The sequence below is a fragment of the Drosophila teissieri genome, chromosome 2R, assembly GCF_016746235.2.
Source record: "Drosophila teissieri strain GT53w chromosome 2R, Prin_Dtei_1.1, whole genome shotgun sequence".
NCBI classification, from domain to species: Eukaryota; Metazoa; Arthropoda; class Insecta; order Diptera; family Drosophilidae; genus Drosophila; species Drosophila teissieri.
This window is the reverse complement of record NC_053030.1, coordinates 23,515,888-23,536,248: the sequence shown is the minus strand read 5'-3', so window position 1 is coordinate 23,536,248 and position 20,361 is coordinate 23,515,888. Positions and strand designations below refer to the sequence as shown.

The 20,361-nt window shown below is 46.5% G+C and overlaps 1 protein-coding gene across 1 annotated transcript; it reads right to left on the bottom strand.

The window, feature by feature from the left end:
* Nucleotides 1–1,655: 1,655 nt before the first annotated feature.
* Nucleotides 1,656–20,356, bottom strand: LOC122612464 (protein unzipped). Its single transcript, XM_043786108.1, has 5 exons — nucleotides 20,220–20,356; nucleotides 19,693–19,766; nucleotides 3,189–3,970; nucleotides 2,782–3,131; nucleotides 1,656–2,727 (listed from the first exon to the last, which is right to left on the bottom strand). The coding sequence occupies exons 3-5, from the start codon at nucleotides 3,940–3,942 to the stop codon at nucleotides 2,320–2,322; spliced, it is 1,512 nt and encodes a 503-aa protein (XP_043642043.1). The 5' UTR covers nucleotides 3,943–3,970; nucleotides 19,693–19,766; nucleotides 20,220–20,356; the 3' UTR covers nucleotides 1,656–2,319.
* Nucleotides 20,357–20,361: the final 5 nt, after the last annotated feature.

Genomic DNA, 20,361 nt, shown 5'->3' with positions numbered 1-20,361 from the left:
ATGTTCAACATTGATTATATTCGTTTCAATAATCTCCTTGTCACCTTGTCATCGTTTGGATAAAACAAATTAAAAATATTACAATTCAATGGAGTACAAAAGAACTCCCGAATAGAAGTGCGTCGCAGTGGTGACCTGTCTGTAAGAGTCCCGAAAATATAAAACAGCCAAATAGCTGGAAAGTAATGCCAACAGACAGATTGCTTCCCCTCGCCCGCTGAAGCTAAATTTATGCAATTTTCGAATAGAATCTTATGAAGCGTAAAACGCTGGAACATAACCACCACGCACACGGCACAGCCAGATCCGCGGTTATGCCCAGATCCCTCAGTGCAGCAGAAGCAATGCACAAAGTGCAGGGGCGGTCACATCCATTTGCCTACGTCAGTAGAGTCAAACGCTGTGGGGGTTTCCCCGCGTCACGCCCAAAAGCAGGATATACTCGCACAGCGGATGGTGGATGGTGAATGGTCGGTGGTGGATGGAGCGGCGGATGTAGCAGATTGCACGTCGATACAGACGGCTGGCAGAAAAACCTGTCAGCGCACTGCAACATAGGTTGGAGAGGTTGGAGCCTGCGGTACTGGCGGCGTTTGTTTCAACCAATCCATGCATATCAAATTTGGTCAGCAGACCAGAGCAACAGTCGAGGATGAGTTGGTTAACTTGCTGGCATCCCTAGTTCTGGGCTCAAGCGGACTGAGCTCCCCCACATTTCTGTTGGTATATCATTAAATAATCGCACAATGATTTTGGCTATATTGCAAAGAGCCCAAAGAGGTAGAAAGATAGCCTACTGAGTTGAACTACCCTTCAGTGGTACCGACGCCCCCTAAGCAATAATGATACAGTTCAATTGCCCTGCCATCCGGATCAAAACCCGTTTGATAGCCATCATGTGGTGGTCACGCTTTAAAAATATCACTCGCATAACAATACTTGGGATTCTAATGCGAAACCGCTTGTTGCCAGCTTGCTATCAAACTGCTTTTGGGAACTAGTCTCCAGCAGCGCAGAACGAGCGAAAGAAGCTGGGAATATATAACACCATCAGAGCAGCTAACACAACGTGCTTTGCATTGTACCTGAAAGCCAAGCAGACTGCATAGCAATTCAATATGCGAATAGGTTATTTAAACCTATTGGTTTGAGTAGAGTACTGTCTCATTTTAGTTAATTAATTCCCACTTGCGCACGCTTATTTTCCAGGTGGCAACTAATATTTCAATGTCAGTAAAATTACGCTGAAAAGGTAGGCGCAGGTGTGGCTCAAAGAGCGAATTCGGATGTATTGATGATGATAGAAGTATTGTGCGCTGAATATTTCATGAGCTTAATGAGACTTTAATAAAGTATTGTCTCGAAACCCGATTGAGCTACTCGTTTGATTGTAAAGATATATAAATTGGTCGTTAGAAAGTTTAGGACTAAAGTGTAACAAACTTATCCTTAACTGTATTGAGTTGACAGCATTCAATCAGCGTAGTAAAATTTTTGTTTGTGAATAATTGATTTTGAAAGCAAAAATTAAAATTTAATTTTGGTGTATAAGGAAACCAATTTTGTTTCGATTTTCATTTACAAGCCTTTTATTTATTTTATACGAAATTAGAGATTCACTGTTTCTTTTATGAAGTTTTAATTGAAATCAAATCGATTCTGATAGAGATTAGCCTTAAATAAACGCAAATCATATTTAAAATCAAGGTGTTCAAATAAAAAGTTTCTATTTTACATATTTGGAGTGGTTGACTTAAAAAATAGCATACATACTCGTTCTTATGTTATACATAGGTTTACATATTAGACATACATGTATACGTACATCATTTTAGAGAGCGCGATTTATAATATCATCCCTAAACAAATGTCAATTCTAGTTTAGCATTTTCTCTACTTGCTATTAATGCTGCTTACTAACTACAAAAATGAGAAGCGATTTAAATCATTGCAAATAATAAAACTTGTAAAATATTTCTACATAAAAATATGGATATATTTATTTTTATTCATACTTTTGATTTATTTCCGCTTGTAAGGGGTCTGTTTAGGAATGTATTACGTTTATTTTCGTGATCATTTAAATTCTTTTCGCTTGCATGCGTGTTATAGAAGAAGCCTTGGGACAAGTATAAAAAATATCGACTTTTGCTTTCCGTTTTCACACCAAATTTCACACCAATTCTCCCGCTTCTTGGGGTTTATATATGCCTACAATGTCTATCTGCTTATTTCATCTCTCTGACGCTCTCAAAGACGGGTACAACAGGTACAACAACAACAATTAAACGCTATACTAAGTCCAGAGCTCAATTCCATCTACAGACTCAAAAAAAGTGTTAAAAGTAGCGTCAATGAAGTCGACCCCGCAATAAATGTTGACCCCGCTGCGTTGACTCCGAATCCTGCCAGTGCCACATCCTTGCCCGGGTTGGAGGACATGTTCTCTGGAGCCTCGTGCGAATTTAATTCGTTGCTGGACGGTGAGTCGTGCAAGGTCTTCTCCAGCGTATCGGGACCTGAATGCTGCACACCATTGTCCTTCATATGGACCAGCGGGGGCTCGTTGATGGGCGTCGGCTCCTTGGTGCTAGTTGTGGTGGCATGTGTCGTGGTCGATGTGGACGTGGTCGTTGTGGTGGTCGTTGTGGGCACCAGAGTACCGTTCTCAATCCAGTAGACGGGGCTAAACTCCAGCTTTACCTCCTTCAAGTAGCTCTTACGCACCTGTAGTTTGAATTACATTAGAACTTGAGTTTGCCAAGAGCTCAAAGCACTTACCTCTGCGCTGATCTTCCGGGAAACGCTTTCTTCGCTTCCGTAATAGAAAGCAAAGAGCTTGCCACTGTACGGCGCCTCCAGGGTCACATAGTTACCACGTAGCGTAACATTAATTGCTGTGCCGGGCCAGAGTTTCGTGTGGACTGCCTTGTTTTCCGATCGCTTCTCGGTGTGCTTTAAGGCCCAATTGATTTCAGCCGGGATGGCTTCATCTTTTTCGAATATTTTTGTGGGCAGCCCTCGAGCAACACCCTCATGGGATCCCCAATACTGATTATAGTTGAAGGTATAGCTTAGAATGGTCTCCACAGTGCTATATTTATCTTCCAGATTTTCCAGCCTCCTAGTAACTACAAAAAGAGTTGATGTTTTTAAAATGCCAACCAATTATATTTGATTAGACTTACCCAGTTCAGTCATGTTCTCTTGAATATCAGTGCGCAAGCGATCCAGTTTGATGTCCCTGAGCTCGTACCGGAAAGGCTCTGTCTCGACTAAAACCTCGCCATCGTCGTAGTACTTCTCACGTTCGGCTTCAATGACCCTGATTTTTCCAAGACCCACCGGCTCCAAGTGGCCCAGATTGAAGTCTGCGCCCCAGTGGGTGACAACGCCGTCCTTATTCGGTTGACTTGGGGCCCGATGGCGCCCAATGTAAGAGTCATCTCCAATGCGTATGGCACCCACGGGAACACCAGCATCGAACTTACGCCAATGACGCCAGCCAACCTTCCCCAGGTGACCCTTGTTCATCAGGACATCGAAGTTGTCGTACTTTCCGTGCTTATAGTGGGCCGCAAGGCAGACGTGTCTCTGAAGGATTTTCTCGGTGTGGCCGGACACTTGGATGCCATCGATTGGCACACGGCATACGTACATGGGGTAATGCTCATCCTCAGTAACGTACTTTCCGCCCTCAACGGCGAACTGCAGCTGTGTGGCATCCTTGGGTTCATAGCTCTCCCATACTAGGGTGCTCGAGGTAACCAATTGACCCAAGACCGATGATGCGTTTTTGTGGGTGAACACTGAGTGCTCCGCAGCCTTTGCTGGAGCTAGAACTTGAATTAGGACCAGGAAGCAGCCTAGGCCGATAAAACAACTAGTTGATGCCATTCTGCCAATTGTACTTCGTTGTGATTGGACTCTGACTTTTGTCATTCCAGTTTGTGCCCAGAAGAGGTGGGATCTAGAAATAAAAGCAAGGAAATATAATTAAAAATTAATCTTTAATCCGCAAATAGTACTTTGTATTTTCTCTATCAAAACTACAAACTATGTAAATGGTTGTTGGCAGCCAGACATGACGGAAGTTCACATGGTCGCCTTGTCCGAAGAGCAAACATTTGATCAAAGTTTAAAGGGAAATATGCACTGATGTTATTTGTCTAGTGGAGGAATCTGCGCCAAACAACTCCACCGCTGCTCCCATTAGCGGCATCAATGTCGCCGAACCCAGCACCGAGCTGTCAATTTGGGGCAGAAGAAGGGGTAACATGCTACACGTCTGCATGGTGTCCCAATGGAGAGGATTCCCAATAAATTTGTCGCTTGTTGGCCCAACTTTCGTGCGGACACACGGCGTATACGTAACTTTATAATTGAATTTATGGGCGAAGAGCAGCGCAGGACGAGACGTTTGCTGCAGCGGAAGTGACTGGTCGCCATGTTTGTTCATTAGCAAGCATTGTGTTCAGGACACGGACACTCTACTGGTCATGTGGGTAGGAGTGCAATACACATTTACGGCAGCAAGAGTACAGTTTGTCTTCGTCTAGTGCCCCATTGTAATGTGCTGTCCTTGTTTTCAACCGAGGTGGCTCTTATAAACGAACTCAGAGCATTTGCCCCTAGGTGTCCGGCTTTCAGCTGCTCACCCATGCTGACCCTTCCCTGCCAAACCGTAACGTAAGCGTCTGCAGCGGATATGAGATGATAAGGTTACATGCAACATCATTTGTTGCCTTGACAAATGATGTGTTATTGTGATATGTTTCAGAAGCCAAACTCGACGAGGGGCTGACATTGCGCTCGCCGGGGCCAAGTAACTTTCGAGTGCCGGGAGTCTAAGTGGGCTGGGTCAAAATTTAAATAATACATGAGCAGCCACAGATGGGAATAGCTTGCTCTCGGCTTTGTGCTCAGCGGCGCGGCTTCATTGCTCAGACAACTTGTGAGTAGAGGCGCAAGAGCTTACATTGACAACACAGCACCATCCTGATAGGAGGAAATGCTCAGCTTCCGTTCCTTCCGGCTGCACCTATGCTCCCAGTGCTGCCAGTGCTCCCAGTGAGTAACCAGTTTAGGCAGTGAACGATTCTGCTGTGACGCACCACTTGCCACTTGGGGCACTTGCGGAACACTGGCATTCCTTCGGCCATCGCCGGAAGCAACTGTCATAAAAACGTCGCGGGTTGCGACCGGAGGCAGCAAGCAGCAACTTATGGATATTCACATTTCGAGGCATATTGACCTCTGGTCACCGACCGCATTGTTGGCCCGTTTTTGCGCATGCAATTAAAATGCTAAAAATAGCCGAGGCGAAGACCGGGCAAATTGGCGAAGGCATCGCAGAAAATTATTTATTAAGGTCCAGCATAGTTGCACAATGCCGAAGCCCCCCGCCAGCCGACACCCTGCATTAATTCAATTGAGCGCTCTGGCAGTGCGGAAATCGGGCGGCGGAATCTGATCTGCCCATGGCCCATGGAGGAGGAGTCGGGAGTCCGGAGTCCGGAACACACAAGCCAGGGAAAGTTCACGTGGCCGTATATTAAATCACATGGCTTGCAACATTCTCTTAGGCTTGCGAGTTGCCAGTTTCCTCTGCAGGTTAGCTTATTAAGATTTACGAGCAACAGGGTCCGGTGAAAGGTCTGCGGGTTCTGCAGCAGCGTAGGGAAAGGGGAAGGGGCAGCGGGTAGGGGCAGGGGCATGGGTAGCCTGCGGCAGTTTAATTGGATTTTATTGAACTTTGACTCTGACCCTCGCGTGGTTGAGAAAGTTGCAACAAGTTGGTGCGGTTGCTCGTGCCTGTGCAACACGACACTGGGTTGCACCCAATTGATGCAGCTAGTTGTTTTGAATTATAGTCGCTGTTCTTGCCGCAGCCGCACCAACCACTCCCATCCCCATCGCCATTCGCATTCTGATTCCCATTACTATATGAGGGCCCGACCCGCGCTTCAATCAACTCAATTGGGCATTGTGCATTATGACTTTGACATTACAATGATCCGGCGTCCGGGCGTTTCAACACTTGATTTCTCACTTCGTCGGTTAGTTGGCTAGCGCTTAAAGAGCAGGGGTTCAGTGCTCTTGGCATCGCCTTGAAATATTTGCAAACAAAAATAATTAGAAAACCATTAAAGCCAGTAATGGCCAACAAACTCTTCCCGACACCATCCGAACGTGATGTTGCCTCCAAACTAGCATGGGAATGTAGCTATAAATAAGTGGACTGAAAGCAAGCAGATTTTCAGATTTGGAAGTACTTGCCATGAAAGCTTGGGGTTTGGGGATGGGGCTGGAAAAATGAGTACGCAATAAATCACAGCTTTCAATGGGGTACCTTAATTAATAGAATTAGCGAGCAATTGTTTTCAGTTCATCGGTCAACTTCTTCGGGGATTGGGAAAAATGTGGAATGAAATGGCCTGACCGAACAGTAAGTCAGTCTAGTGGAATTTAGTTTCCAATTATGGTAATTGCTCACAAAATCAATTAAAAGCATTTCCTTCATATTGATTAAGCAATTACTTATAAGTCAGTGATAGTTAGCAATGCTTATAACACTCACAGCTTATACAGCTATCCATCCAATGCCCTCACTTTTTACTTTTCAATTAAACGCCGATTGAATAACTGCCTTGCTCCGGTTTGAAAGTACTCAACGATTGCATGAAATGCTTATCCGCAATCCTAGCCGAAGCTATTTCCCAATAACTGGTGTTCAATTTTTCAGGTGACTTAATTGACGGTTCAGTTCAGTTTGCGTGCCGCTTTCGAGTCTTTCCTCAAATGCATTGATGCGATTGCAACTTTTAAAAACCCATATGCAATCTGAACGATCTGAACGGGTCAGGTATCAGTTCAAGTACTATCTATATAATTGCCTGTTCGTTATAGTAATTTGCTGGCTATCTGGCAACAGGTGACACCATACCCTTAGCCTCCCACGCTTTCGAGAGTCCGTGCCTACGCCGCTTCCCCTCCCGCTGCTCCTGGCTTTCAAGCCATTTCAGCCATTTCCAGGCAGCCAAGCAAAGCAGTTAACCAGCGAAGCACGACCAAAACGCGGTAACAGACCCAGCGGCTGGTTTGGCCGGTCGGTCTTTTTCAAGTCCGAAAAGAAACCAACGCGAAAAACAGAGGGAAATTACAATTCTGCTGCTTCTAGCTGCAAGCGCAGCATTACAAAAACAGTTGTTAACTTAATTAAAGTGCCCAGCTCAAAAGCAATGAGGTAAACGGAAAAACACGTGCCTTAAAAGCCTGATCATAAGGCCTAGATTCTTACGAACAACGCATTTGCTGGTTGGCGACTACAATAGCGGCTTACGAGGATCTGATTTAAAATCGCTAATGTATTCATTTCAAATGCCCAAAGGCCATGGGTCCTGCACTTAGATCACAAGCTGAGCCCAAACGCTTCGTTACATGTCAAGTATATATATTTATATGAATACATACAAATAAATTTTAAAGCTCCGACATCCCGGATTCATTCCACTGACCCCATCCCGTGCCCATGCCGGGCACCTCCGGTGTTTGCCCAGCTGCGACCGAGCTCTCGAATGGCGCAGGTCTGGCCCAAAGTTTTCACACCCCGCTCCCAGCACTTGCAACCTGGCAGACCCATTTGCATGTTGCATCAATTAGGGCGTCTGGAGCAGTTCGCTCAGGTTGGCCGGCTACCGGCGGCCCATGATGAGTGGGCCCATGAAATTGAATGCAGTCTGCACGGGGCACGAGGCACGAGGCACGTGACAATGGACAACGTGTGTGCCCCATCTCATCGGGTTCCCTGCGTCGCTTAAAGTGTACATTGTTTGCCAAGCGATTCCACTACACTCAATTAATTTAATGGATCAATCGATCGCCGTGTTTGATGGGGCCCAAGCTAACAGTTAAGTTAACAGTTTAAAAGTCGAGGGGGAAAATCCACAAATTGCCACCTGGCTAGCCGCCGTTCGGGGAGACTGATTGTGGTGCGGACCACCCTGATTGCCTCACTATTTTCATTACCTTTGAAGTGATGGAAAACTCGATTTAACCCGAATTTGAGAGCTAGTTCGTTACTTCATATTAAACTAGTTTATGCTGCCTCGTTTCAAATTACCAAAGGTATTTAGTATTCAATGCAAATTTCGAGCTCATAAATTTCCATTTAAAATTAAACCCGTTCTCATACAAAAGTATATACAAACAGAAACGCATATTAAATAGATTTTATTAAATAAGCATTTCGGAATGTTAGAGTGAAGTGGAAAATCTTTAATTAAAGCCCTATTAAGCAAACAAACGAGCGGCTAATTAATTAATTTGTAATGCCTTATGAAATTCTCATTAATTTTACTTTCAGTGCCACTCAAGGAAATTAAGCGCACCAAATGTTGTGCATCAAAATATAATGGGAACCGAATAAAAACCAACCGTTTTGGTCACTTTGGATCATTGAAGGTTTTCTTTGCATGTGTTGCAGTGTTCCTCAAACATTTCCCAACGATACGTGGAAGACCGTGGCCGAACATCTGACAATACTTCGCTATAATTGCTTTTTAATTATGCACGAAAAGTAAGGGCACTAGACAAAAGCACTCAAAGCTCTTGAAGACACACTAATTGAATTCAATAATGTAATACGCCATTTTCCCTTGCAGGCTCTAGTTCCGACAGAAGACATTTCGCCACGCTGATGGTGTACTTTTGACTCCGTAGTTGGTTTTTGAACCATTTTTCCCCTCGATGGGAATCCCATTGACCTCTCGCAGATTGCGTTGCTCCGCAATCGGTCATGGGCCGTTGGAGAGGGAGCCATATGTGCTTCGAGCGCTCTTGGACTACGTCATCATCGGAGCACTGTACGGGCAAAAACAAAGCAAAACCGGCTCCAGTGTAGCGTTCTACAGCCAGCGAGCCACGTGCTGCTCCCAAACTGATGCCGCCAAAAACGTAAGAAAAACAAAAAGGTAAGCTTGAACTGGTTTTCGGACTGGACTTCGATTTTACGAAGCCAGAAGAGAGGAATCAATCTAAAGCTATGCCTATTCTTGAACCATTCGTTCTGAAGTAAGTAAAACTCTGGAATCCAACGTATACAAATTGGATTTAACGCCAAGGCCACATGGGGAGTTCTTCAACAAATCTGATCTAGCCATTGCGCAATATGTGCAGATACACATTTCTTGATTCAAGTCGAAAGCTATTTTAAATTCCCCCATACGAATTGCGTGAGCGAGGTTTATCTGTTGTTCAATTTCAGATGGCAAACACGTCATGGCAGCTTTGCTCAGACCTTGGGCACTGCGGCGCTTTTGTTGGGTTCATCTATTAACAGCTATATAAGAGCCATTTACTTGCAGATTAGATATGTAATTAAATATTGAAATGGGGCTATATAGGGAATAAATAATGCACGTGATGTAGATCTGACTCGGAACGATTAAATACAAATTTCACTGCACAGCTACCGAATGATGATTTTCTGATCCGATGAAATTCCCTGCCTCCCTTTGTCTTGAAACTGCGCTTGGATCTTTGAAAACGTTTTTCTCAAAAGCAACCACATAAGCTTCTCCAGATGCCTGGATACCAAAACAACAACACTCCGTGGTGGTCGAGGGAAGTGGTAAAGAAGCTCCAGGTGGGAGGCCCGCCGTCCCAGCTCTCTCATTAGACGTGGTAAGTCTTGTAAGTCATAACTGCGGTTGTGGCAAGCACACCATCTAACTGTACTTCCATGGGATCAGTGGAGCAGAGAAACGCAGCATGCCGCGTCGGCACGCCGCGACTCATTGCCAGGGCTCCATTAGCACCTCACTGACAGGCGGAGAGGCTCGGGTTACGCACATCGCAGAGGACAGGGAAACGCAGCTGCACTTGGATGCAATGCATAAGTGAATGCCTGATGCGGCCTAGATGCCACGTCGCGTGCTGCACTCATTACATTCATATACATTCATATCTCAGCGCTAGAACTTGGCCATCGATCCCGGGCCGGCCTTCGTGGCTTGTGAGCACCATCTTCGAGTGTTTATTGAGCGCTTGGCAGTAAGTTTTGACAGTCCATCAATTACAGTCGAACATTGCTCATACGCCCAGTGGTGACGTGACGCCTTCAATTTGATGGACACAAGGATTGACACATGGATTGACAAAACCCTAGTCTTCCCAATGTCCCTCGTCTTTTGAGCCGCGCTTTTCAGCCTTCAAAGAATTTGTAGTGAACTTAGTTGGTAGTTTCCATATTTGTCACTTGCAAGGGTCGCCGCAAACTCATTTTGACCCAAACGCTCATTTGTTATTTGATCCTTTTACCCAACCTCCAACAGGCTTCCCCGTTTCAGACGGTAATTAACTGGCAATTTGAACTTTGACCCTTCCGACCATCGTTATTGTTTACTCTGGAAATGAGTCCTTTCCTCCCTGCTTTAGTACCAGTATTCTTTTGTTTCAGTTCTGTGTGTGTCAACATCTTACCCGACCGCCTAATATATTCAATTTGTGCGCTACTCTGTTCGACTAATTTGAAGGGGGGCTCTGCCCCAAATACCCCGCAATTTGTTATGACAAAAGAATGTTTCCATTTGCAGCAAATTTAAGCTCGTGCGATACTCGGTGTCACTTTCAATTTCTAGCAATTTATAGCAGTTCGCGTTCGCAGTTAGTCTAATGTGTGTCTCTGTTTTCTGTTCTGTTCTGGTTTGGTTACTGCGCTTCCGTCGATGAGGTCAGCAGTTACTAATCCATGTTATGCATAAAGTTGGCCTGTGTAAGAACTCACTCCCAAACGGGTTTCTCTGAAATTACTATCAAATGGAATGCAGAGTATAAACAATTTGTAATACCATTTTGTTCAACAATGAAAGCACGACAATGTAGAGCACGCTTAGCACAAACATGAACGCAATGGAAGTCTGGAAAGCAGTGTCATGCCGACTTCGGCCATGAATGCACTGCAGGTGATGCTCCTGTTCAGGAGGCACTGCAGTGGAATCCTTCGACCGCACCCGTTCTAATTGGCGAATTCCAATTATCATTCCGCTCCCAGTTGCTTCCTGCAGCGGCGGAATTTCAGCGCGGGTAATTATATAATTCAGTTCGGGTGAAGTCACTGCATTTCTAATTAAGGTTTGCCAGCCATCAGCGCCGATGATCTGCGAGATGCGAGATACGAGATACGAGCCGGGGTAGCGGGAGCAAAAAATGTGTGTCAGACACTTGACATTAAACATTAAATGAAATGAAATTGCCGACGCTCCATGTTTGGCATCTATTGCTGATGACATCGTTTGACAACGTTCCATGGATGCGAGCGAGCACCTAATGACCTGTAACTGCTCCTCCACTGAAAAGCCGTGCTTCTGCACTGCGTGGGTGAAGTGGGTCGTTGTTGTTCTTGCGGTCGAAGTCGTGCGTCGGAGGGTGTACTGTACGGTGATACGGGGCGTTAAACGCGATAAGCGGTGTTCCCCATGCTCGCACTGACAACCTTCTCCACAAAGTGAAGAATCCACGCACTCTGGTTGCTTCCAGTAGGTCAGAGCCGAGGAAAATGGAAAGCACTTAACCCATTGTCTTTATTGAGACGTAGAGCCGCACTCACGTAATCAAATGCAAGGCGAACGACAGTGTTGGGATTCTCCTTTTTAGAGAACCAGCAAACACTGTATCCACTAATTCGAATTATTTTTGCACGAAAAATAAATAAGTGCAAATGGCAATAAATGAAAGCAATAAAGCTTGTAGCGACGGATGAGCTCAAACACGCGCACGAGTAAACAAACCCCGAGAGGCAGACGCACTAAAAATACAAATTTTACCCAACAATATACTACAAAAAAATAAACAAAAAACTGGAACTAAGTGGTGAGGAGAAAGAAGTGAGAGGCAGGCTCGCCAATTCTCAGACAAGGTAAATAAAGCAAACGACCCCCGGAGCCACGAAAACCCAGGCTGATCTCACAGCTCGGATAAGTGTCCCACAGAAAGAGGAAAGCGTTTGTCTACGGTGTAAGGCTTGAAGTCGTCATCCCACACCGAAAAAAATGTAATGATTCTAATATGTAACTTGTTTGGTAACCAGAAAAATGCAAATTATTTACACATATTTTAAGAGCACTGCTGCAGCTCCTCCGAACTGAAACTGCATTTTGAAAATATCGTTACCTTTTGGACATAATTTTTTCTCTGCCTGTTCTGGCAGTAGTAACCGTCGACGGAGACGTCGCCACTGCTTGTAGTTCAAGGTGCACTGGTGAGTTGTTGAGAGGCCGACGGGCATGCGGGTGCAGTGGAGACTCGCTGGCACAGACGACGCTCAGGGGCCAGCAGCAGGGTTTGTGCTCCCGAGGGCGCACTGCTTACCAATTTCCACTGCCCGCCAAGTACAGGCACCAAGTCATTCTGTATGTGCACTGTAAATTGACAATGATTGCCCACAATTTGCTCGACACAAAACGCCACAGAAACGAGCAAGAAAGGCTGGGAAAGCCAGTTGGACGGAGATGCAAATACATAACTACAGATACAGATATCCCGCTGCAGATAGAGATGCAAGTGCTGGAATCGCAGCTACTTTATGGGCATGTCTCCATCTGCGACTTGTTCCCAGCTTGCCGGGCAGCCGTCTCATAACTCTGGCCACTTAAGTTGTGGCGCAGCCTCGGCCGGTGGGGGATCGCAAATCATCTGGAGCGGCGGTAGGGCAGCTTCTCAGCGAATTTGTAAGCAGCTCCAATGCTTTCTAATTAAGATTGATGGTAATGAAGTCGTTTTAGGCCTGTCGTCGTCCTGTCTAATGGACCGCTCCTGTTATGTAAGCTGCAGACCGACAACGCACATTTCACTTGGACCCACCAATCCTATTTGGAGCCGCAGATATAGATCCCTAGATGGATTGAACAACGCACAAATAGTGCGAGTAATTGGCTTTACTGAAGCCCAGCTGAGTTTACACTTTTCATTGAAAATAACATTTCTAATTTTACGAGTTCTACTGATCTAATCTTACAATCCCTACCACTTTCCCGTCGACTTTGTGGAATACGTATTCTAACCAGTTTATGCACTGAGGAGGCCAAAGCTGCTTGCACATGGTAATCCATCACTTGAGCCGACACTATCGACGCTAAATCTCACGAGCCTGATGCGATTAAGTATCTGGGCACAACAAACTGATAGTTATGAACTCCAAGTGCCAGGGAGGGCGAGAGGGGGGAAATGGGGTACCGTTAGCCACGACTTGAGCCAGGCTAATTGCAAAGTCTGCCAGTGTGGCATATGTGTGGTAAAAGTAAACCAGTTTGCCGCGTTCAGCTGGCTACCCGCTTAAAGTCAACAAGCGTAATCTTCACTGCACGTGGGGCAGAGCGGCCACTGAGGAGGCCGATTCCGAAAATCCGCTAGAACAAAGAGGCCGCCAGAGGAAATGGAGGCTTATGTGCGGGAAGTACAATTGTGCGCAGTTAGGAGGATGTGGTCACGGAATAGAAGCCCTCAGCTTAAAGCGAACTCGGCTACATTTCACCTGGCCATATCTCTCCTTTCGCTAATCGATATAGGAACGTGCTGTTTTACACCAGCTGATTTGCGTCCCGTCTCATACACTAATGAATGAATATGGCCATCAGGCTGCAGGATCGTAAAATAAATTTGCTAATTAATTATGAAACCGCGGGCATTTTATGGCCAGGCCATTAAATTCCGTTGTTTTGCAGGCTAGCGTGGAAAGCCACGAGTCCGCTAGCCGTCAACTGTGTGCCATCAGGCAGGCCATTCCAGGTGTGAAAAATTCATAACTTTTGAGGTCAGCCCGTTCCCGCGTCCCACTGATCACTGTGTATCCCCACCACAGGCGGACGCACCTTAATGTCCACACAGACCCCTCAATAAGGTCTTTGAAGAAATGTTTTCCAATTAGGCGACCCAACCTCGAGTGCCGCTAATTTGTCTTAGACTGGCTGTAATTACAGATGTGAGATACGCCCGCGCAGATGCAGATTCTTATCTCGATTGTTTGGCGCCATACTTTTTGCTTGAACTGGTCGGGGGAGGCCAGAGGAAGTACAATATTACGGTGCACTCGACGTTCAGAGCGGACAAACAGACAAACGGCATTTTAATTGGGGCTGACATTTGTGTGTGTGAATATCCAGCTTCTGCTGAAATTTTGAACGACCCATGCAAATGTCAACAGCAGACGCTTAGAAATGTGGCACACCACACACAATACGAATTCCCCACTCTGAAGTGGTTGACCATTCAGGCTGAGCTGTGCGGAATTTCGGGGGCAAGGCACGATTTGGGGACGACGTAGAGGCCAGTTGAGGACTCGAGAATCCCATAGTGGGAGCTCGGAATTCCACATTCTGATTTCAACCACAGCCCAACCACGAACTCAATCAGCTCGTATAAAGTGCCTTCCATAAATCAATAACCCACAATTGCAGTGACCCAGTCCATTAGCCAGAATCAAACAGCCCACTACAATAGGGCTAACTGGCAGCCCGGACAACCAGCAGGAAAAAACTTGGCAGGACCCTTCTGAAGCTGGCTAGTTTTCGGTGGCCAGCCATATGGAAAATTCGAATGGTCAGCGCAACTCCATTCCAGGAAGGGAAGCCAGGAAAGCAGCGGACTTTTACGGTGGCAATTTTGCCGGAAGTATACAACCTGTCTTTAATTTGCAGCGAAAGCCTGGTCGGCAGCAAGTACACCATGTCAAGTGCCAGGACAGGAGCCCAAACATGAGACATTTGCTGACATGACATGGCGCCAACACAAGCCAGCCGGGACACTCCACTCAAACTGCGTAGTGCCAGGCATTGGAGCCCGTCTATTGATTTTCCATTGTTGGATGGACATTTTCGTCCTTGTTGTGCCGTCACTGGCATTTGTTGTCAAGCACTTATCGCTAATACCCAGCAAAGGTTTTTAGCAATGCGTGCACTTAGGATATTCTGGAGGAGCTTCACTTTGACCTCGTGTCAGCAGCTGCCGCAGCTGGAATCGAATCGTGTGGCTCACCTTGGTCGAGGCTCCAACTGAAAGTCTTCTGTAGTTGGGCGAAATTGCAATTCAGCAGGGATGGCGGGGAGGCTCACGATATCGTATGAAGGAGAAAGGGCCCGTCGAAATCTCTGCCTCAGGCGCACAATGTTGGATTTGACTGCAAACAGCTGTGCCCGCAGTTTTTCGGGCGTGATGGAGTCTGCTGCGCGCTTTTGTGTATCTTAAATTTAGCGTTAACTTGCAGGTTCCCGGCTGCTTTTTACTTTGCGCCTTCCTGGCAGGATTCACCCTCGAAGGAAAGGGAAAACTTCCGCATCCGAAATACGTCTTTTCACAGCGCCCCCACACAAAGCGGCTTCGTCGCCGATGCTGGAAGTAATAGCGACGGAGGGAGACAGGCTGAAGGGGCCATGAAGTGGTGGGCACAAGGACTTCACTCCTGTGGTCTGGGATTTCTAACAAAGGTTCGTCAAAGGTTGATTGGAAACTTAAGGAATAGGAATAGGGCATCACCCTGCGTTGCACCACAACCATCCGAAAGAGTTAGATTATACGAAAGCAAAGTTATTTGCGCTTTAAACCAACCCGTTAGCCCTCCAGAGTAACAACAAACAAACGGTTTCAAAGGCACGCAGTCCACTTTAGAGGAGGACTTGAGTCCAGAAGGTGTGAGGGTGTCGAGTACGCTAACGGCCAGAATGCAAGTCATGTGACTTTTCCCCGGTCCGATGCGAGTCTGAGGGGTGACAAGTATGTGGGCAGGAAGCCAAGGAGCGGGTCAGGAACCAAGCCGCCCTCGAAACGCGGCCAATAAGTCCAACGACAATGTGGGCAATTTTGAAATTTATCACAACAAAGAGCCAAAGGGTCCTGGCGAAGGGCTTGCACTGCGAACGAGTCCTTTACGGGGTGGTTTTCACATTATCAACGCCGCAGGATGCACGCAGGATAAGCGTGGAGAATGCCCCGGTTCGGTGTTGAGAAATACCGGCCCAAATAACCATTTGTGTGGGGAAATTAATTTTTACTTTATGTGTCTCGCTTTGTTTGCTTTGTTTGTTTACAGAAAGTGAAATAATTGGCGGTGGGCGCCGCTCGACGGCCGTTTTAAGACCATATCCAGGATCTGGAACGGAGCACGTGCGGTTTACGAATTTCGCAGAAAGTGGTGCTTGCGGCACTTTATTGTAACCGGAAAATGCATAGAACTCTAACGCCAATATTGGCACTCGTTTTCCAGCCGTTAATCACGCTATATAGCCCAGTGCCGGAAATGCAGATGAAATTCCCATGGAGCAGCCGAATCGGGGTGGCTACAACGCTAGCGCAAAAGAAAGAAGCCTCCAGTTTTGCATAGGGAAATAGCGTACTCAATATTTCAGCCACCACTGTGGCCCAAAGAACTCTGCTCAATCCGAGGGTCTATCTCACTCAAAGTTTGACTCACGAGCACCAAACAGAACAACAAATGCGGAATAGAGACAGAAATAGCGAAATAATAAAATAACAAAATAAGCGAATGCCACTTCCAACCCCCCGGCTGCCAGTCTGCAGCATGTACTGCCCGAAAAATAGAAGCCACGATTTGCGAGTGGCAACAAGGCAACAAGGGCAGGGGCTCTGGCTCTGGGAACGTGTAATGCTGTAAGCAGGGCCAGACGCCGCGCAGAACTGAGCCAAACCACCCCTCGGGGGTGCCGGTGCCAGCAAGGATGGGCTCGGCGGCAGAGGACAATGCCACAAGAAGAAGCAGCTGCTTCTGAGCTGTTAGTTGCTCGCAGGCTTCTATCGCCTTTCCATTTTTCCTTTTCCTTTTGCGTGAGTGTCTCTGCGCGTCATCGTCGTCCTCGTGCCCTTTCTTGGACTGAATCCTGAATCTCCTCCACAGCGCCGCGCTCACGCTCATCGTGTTTCCGTGCACTCGACAGGCCGTAGGAGAAGCTTGAGCCAGAATACGAAATCCCACAGAACGTGATTCATTCACGGAACTCTCCCATGGCGGCTCAGAAGTCAAGTCCTGCAGACTGCGACCCGCTCTAGTTTGTCTGGTAGCCTCAAACCCCGAGTGGCGTTCAGGTGATTCACCCAGACACCAAATCATCGTGATGAGTGAACCCAACAAATTAAACTCAGTTTTTGTTAATCTAGAAAAAAGGATGCTGCAGATGCAATGCCAAACGATTCGGATTCTATTTAGCAATAATGTGCTACCTTCAAGTAAATTCAATCATAATCCAGTACCCATCAATTTAATCCAATCAAGATCACGTTGGAGAATAAACGCCATACAAGGAGGCGACTCAACCACTTTACATACATAGCTAAAAATGAGCATAGAAAATCAATCAACGAGAAACTGAGTCATGACCGCGGGAGCCGATGGATGAGAGCAGAATTCGATTCAAGGTTCCCATATAAATCTTCGATATGATGACATCACACGCCGCCACGGAGTCAAGAATTTGTGTGCAAATATTTCAATTAAGTTTAATGTATTGTGGGCTCCGCGGTTCAAGACGAGCACTTAAATATTCCAGAAGTGTACAAAATAAATTGAAAATGTGTCAATCTTTTGCAGGAGTAAAAATTAAATAGGATCCAATGCGCTGAACCCTCACTTCATAGTAAGCCTTGCCAAGACAACCCCAACAAACTAGAAACTCATCAGCACCACTAACATTGCCTTCTGTGGACGGAGTGCATGACCTCTCATGTCTGACGTCCATCAAAGAGAATTGATTTTCATTTTTGGGAGTGCTTGGAGGTCTTCCCACCATCAGGCCTAAATGCACCATTCCGTCAAACAAACACAGAGAATCGAGAAGTCAACCTACCGCAATCCGAAACCCAACTGAGCAACGTCGGTCCTTTTGTCTTTATGCATATATCTATGCGAACTTGGAGGCCTATATGGGCCATCGCGTGCTCGACGCGAGTTAATTGGGCGGCGAATAAAATTTCATAATCAACAACTGCTGGCAATGGGAAATTTACGACGTTCCCCCGAGTTGCTGCTCTCCTTTTTGGGCCATTAACTGCTGAAGAACGAATGACTCATCGTGTCCCCACGAATCCTGCGACCTTCAACAGGATCCGAGAGAGACCTCAATGCGGCCAACGGCTTCGCAGCGAATTAACTGCCAACTTTTGTTCATATCCTGAATCCTGATATCAAGCCAAGGTTTCGTTATCCCTTCGCTGCTTTCGCTGCCTTCGCAGACAATTGCTGTCGCCCCGCGTCCTTCCCCCTTTGACTGCTCCTCGAGCATTTATTTGTTTTCGTGCCGGTGTCCTTTGCCTCCAGCTCAGCTGTGTGCGTGCGGCGTCAAATAAGTTTCCACCCAGGGGCAGGAGGTCGGAGAGGAGGCGTCAACCGAGCGAACGACAACTTGGCGCCATTTCAATGCCGCCAAGCTTCAATGGGGCCCCACTTGGGGCTATGGGGGCTATGAAATGTCAGATATTCAGGGGACGGACGCGGAGTATTTAATATCCAATCATGTTACCAGGCAACGTAAATATTTTCAGCTGTTGAAAGTGTTCCTGAACGAGCAGCACATGTCCCCAAATAGACATTAAATTCTGTCACTAAGATCGCAGTAACGAGGTGTGATTAAAGCAAGAAGTAAGTACACAAGAGCACCATATATTAGCACAAAAGTGTTGATTGGAGATGATATCACACGACATTAGCAGTCAGCAAGAACGGCAACAATTGAGTGCCATCAAAATCGTTTTAAAAATATGTAAATTTGCGAAAACAAGCAAATGCCGAGAATAAGAAATGCCAAGCAGAAACATCAAAATGTGTAAATAAAACAAGTTTTGATGGTTTGGTGGGCTGAGGAGTCGAGGGCTCTGCGAGTGGACCTCGCGACTGAGCAAATCGAATACGATTAAAGAACGCATATACTCGCTGGGAAGCTTATCAGAGATCTGCTTTTCGATCCTGGCCAGGCGAATTTGGAACTGACTTAAGGGCCTTCAAGTCTGGGACCAATGAAACTCCCTTTCGAACAGGACAAGCACAGTCGGCTTGCAGGGTTTTCAACTCGATTAACATCGAAAATCGATTCTGGCCCTCGGGGGGAGCCCGGAAGCACTTACAGCTCTGCCGGGTCGTAAATGCGATGTGCCACGGTCCCCATTTGCTCAACGACCCCTTACGTATGTATGCTTATTAGGTCGAACGTGCTCTGTCACGGGACTCCGGGCCGGGCCAGGAAAGCTGTCTGCGGCAGGGTTTCCGGACGGACCCCAACCGATTCCAGCCCAGCCATCAAGCCATCCGCCACTTGAGCAGTAAAGGCCTTTGATTATGTTGTATCGGGATCCTCTGGGAGCGGGCATACCTTGTTGTCTGCCGCTTGTCTGGTCTTTCATTATTTACAGCCTCCCAAAAATGCGGAATAGCAGAACCGGCAGAACCTTTGAAGATTTGGCCAGTTTAATTTATTTGGGCTTGTTTTTCTTGTTCACGACTCTCTCAGGGCGCACACATTAAAAATTCATTATCAGCACAAAGCTGGAAAGTCTCGGGTTTGCTAGCATAATTTAGGGAAGATAGGCTGGCTCACCTTACCACGAAAATTCAGTGGAAAACCAGAAAACCAAAACTGCACGTGCAATTATCATCGCTGTCTAACCCAGTTGCTTCAAGGAGAAACGATGGCTTACCTGAATCGATAGTTCCTGGCTGCACGTTAGTTTGCCATCCAATGAATCCTATTCGGAGGCACTCACTTAGGATCCTGGAAACGAGAAACCATAGACAAAGCGTGAGAGTCTAGCGAAACTAGCAACTACACTCGCACTCGCGACAACAACAATCGATTCTGTTCGCTTGCAGTTAATTCTTCGGTGAATGCAAATTGAATTCGCTATTGCGCTCTAATTTCGACACATACACACGCATACGCACGCTAGCACACTCGCCACACACACACGCACACGAACACAGGGAAACTGGTCAGCAGGCGAATGACGTCATTGCCAAGGATGCTGCGCGCATCTCAGGAACGCTGCCAGAAGTCGCACTTTATTTCAAGAACTTCGTTCTGCTTCGTACTTGCATTCACTGTATAGTCCGCTTCCCCAGAATTGAAAGTTCGCCAGGAGCCCGCCAGATATTTTATGAGAGTCAATTAAATTGCGACTGGCGCCAAGCACTCGCTTTTGCCTGGGATACTCGGAATTGAACTTACTGATTCAAGCGCGGACCTTCACCGTTCCTCGAAAAATTCGAAAATAACTGTAAGTCTCCGCACATCCGCGCATATGCCCAACGGTTTATCGAAGTTTGGTTTTACCAAGAACTGATTCGAAGAGAGGACAGCACGCCAGACC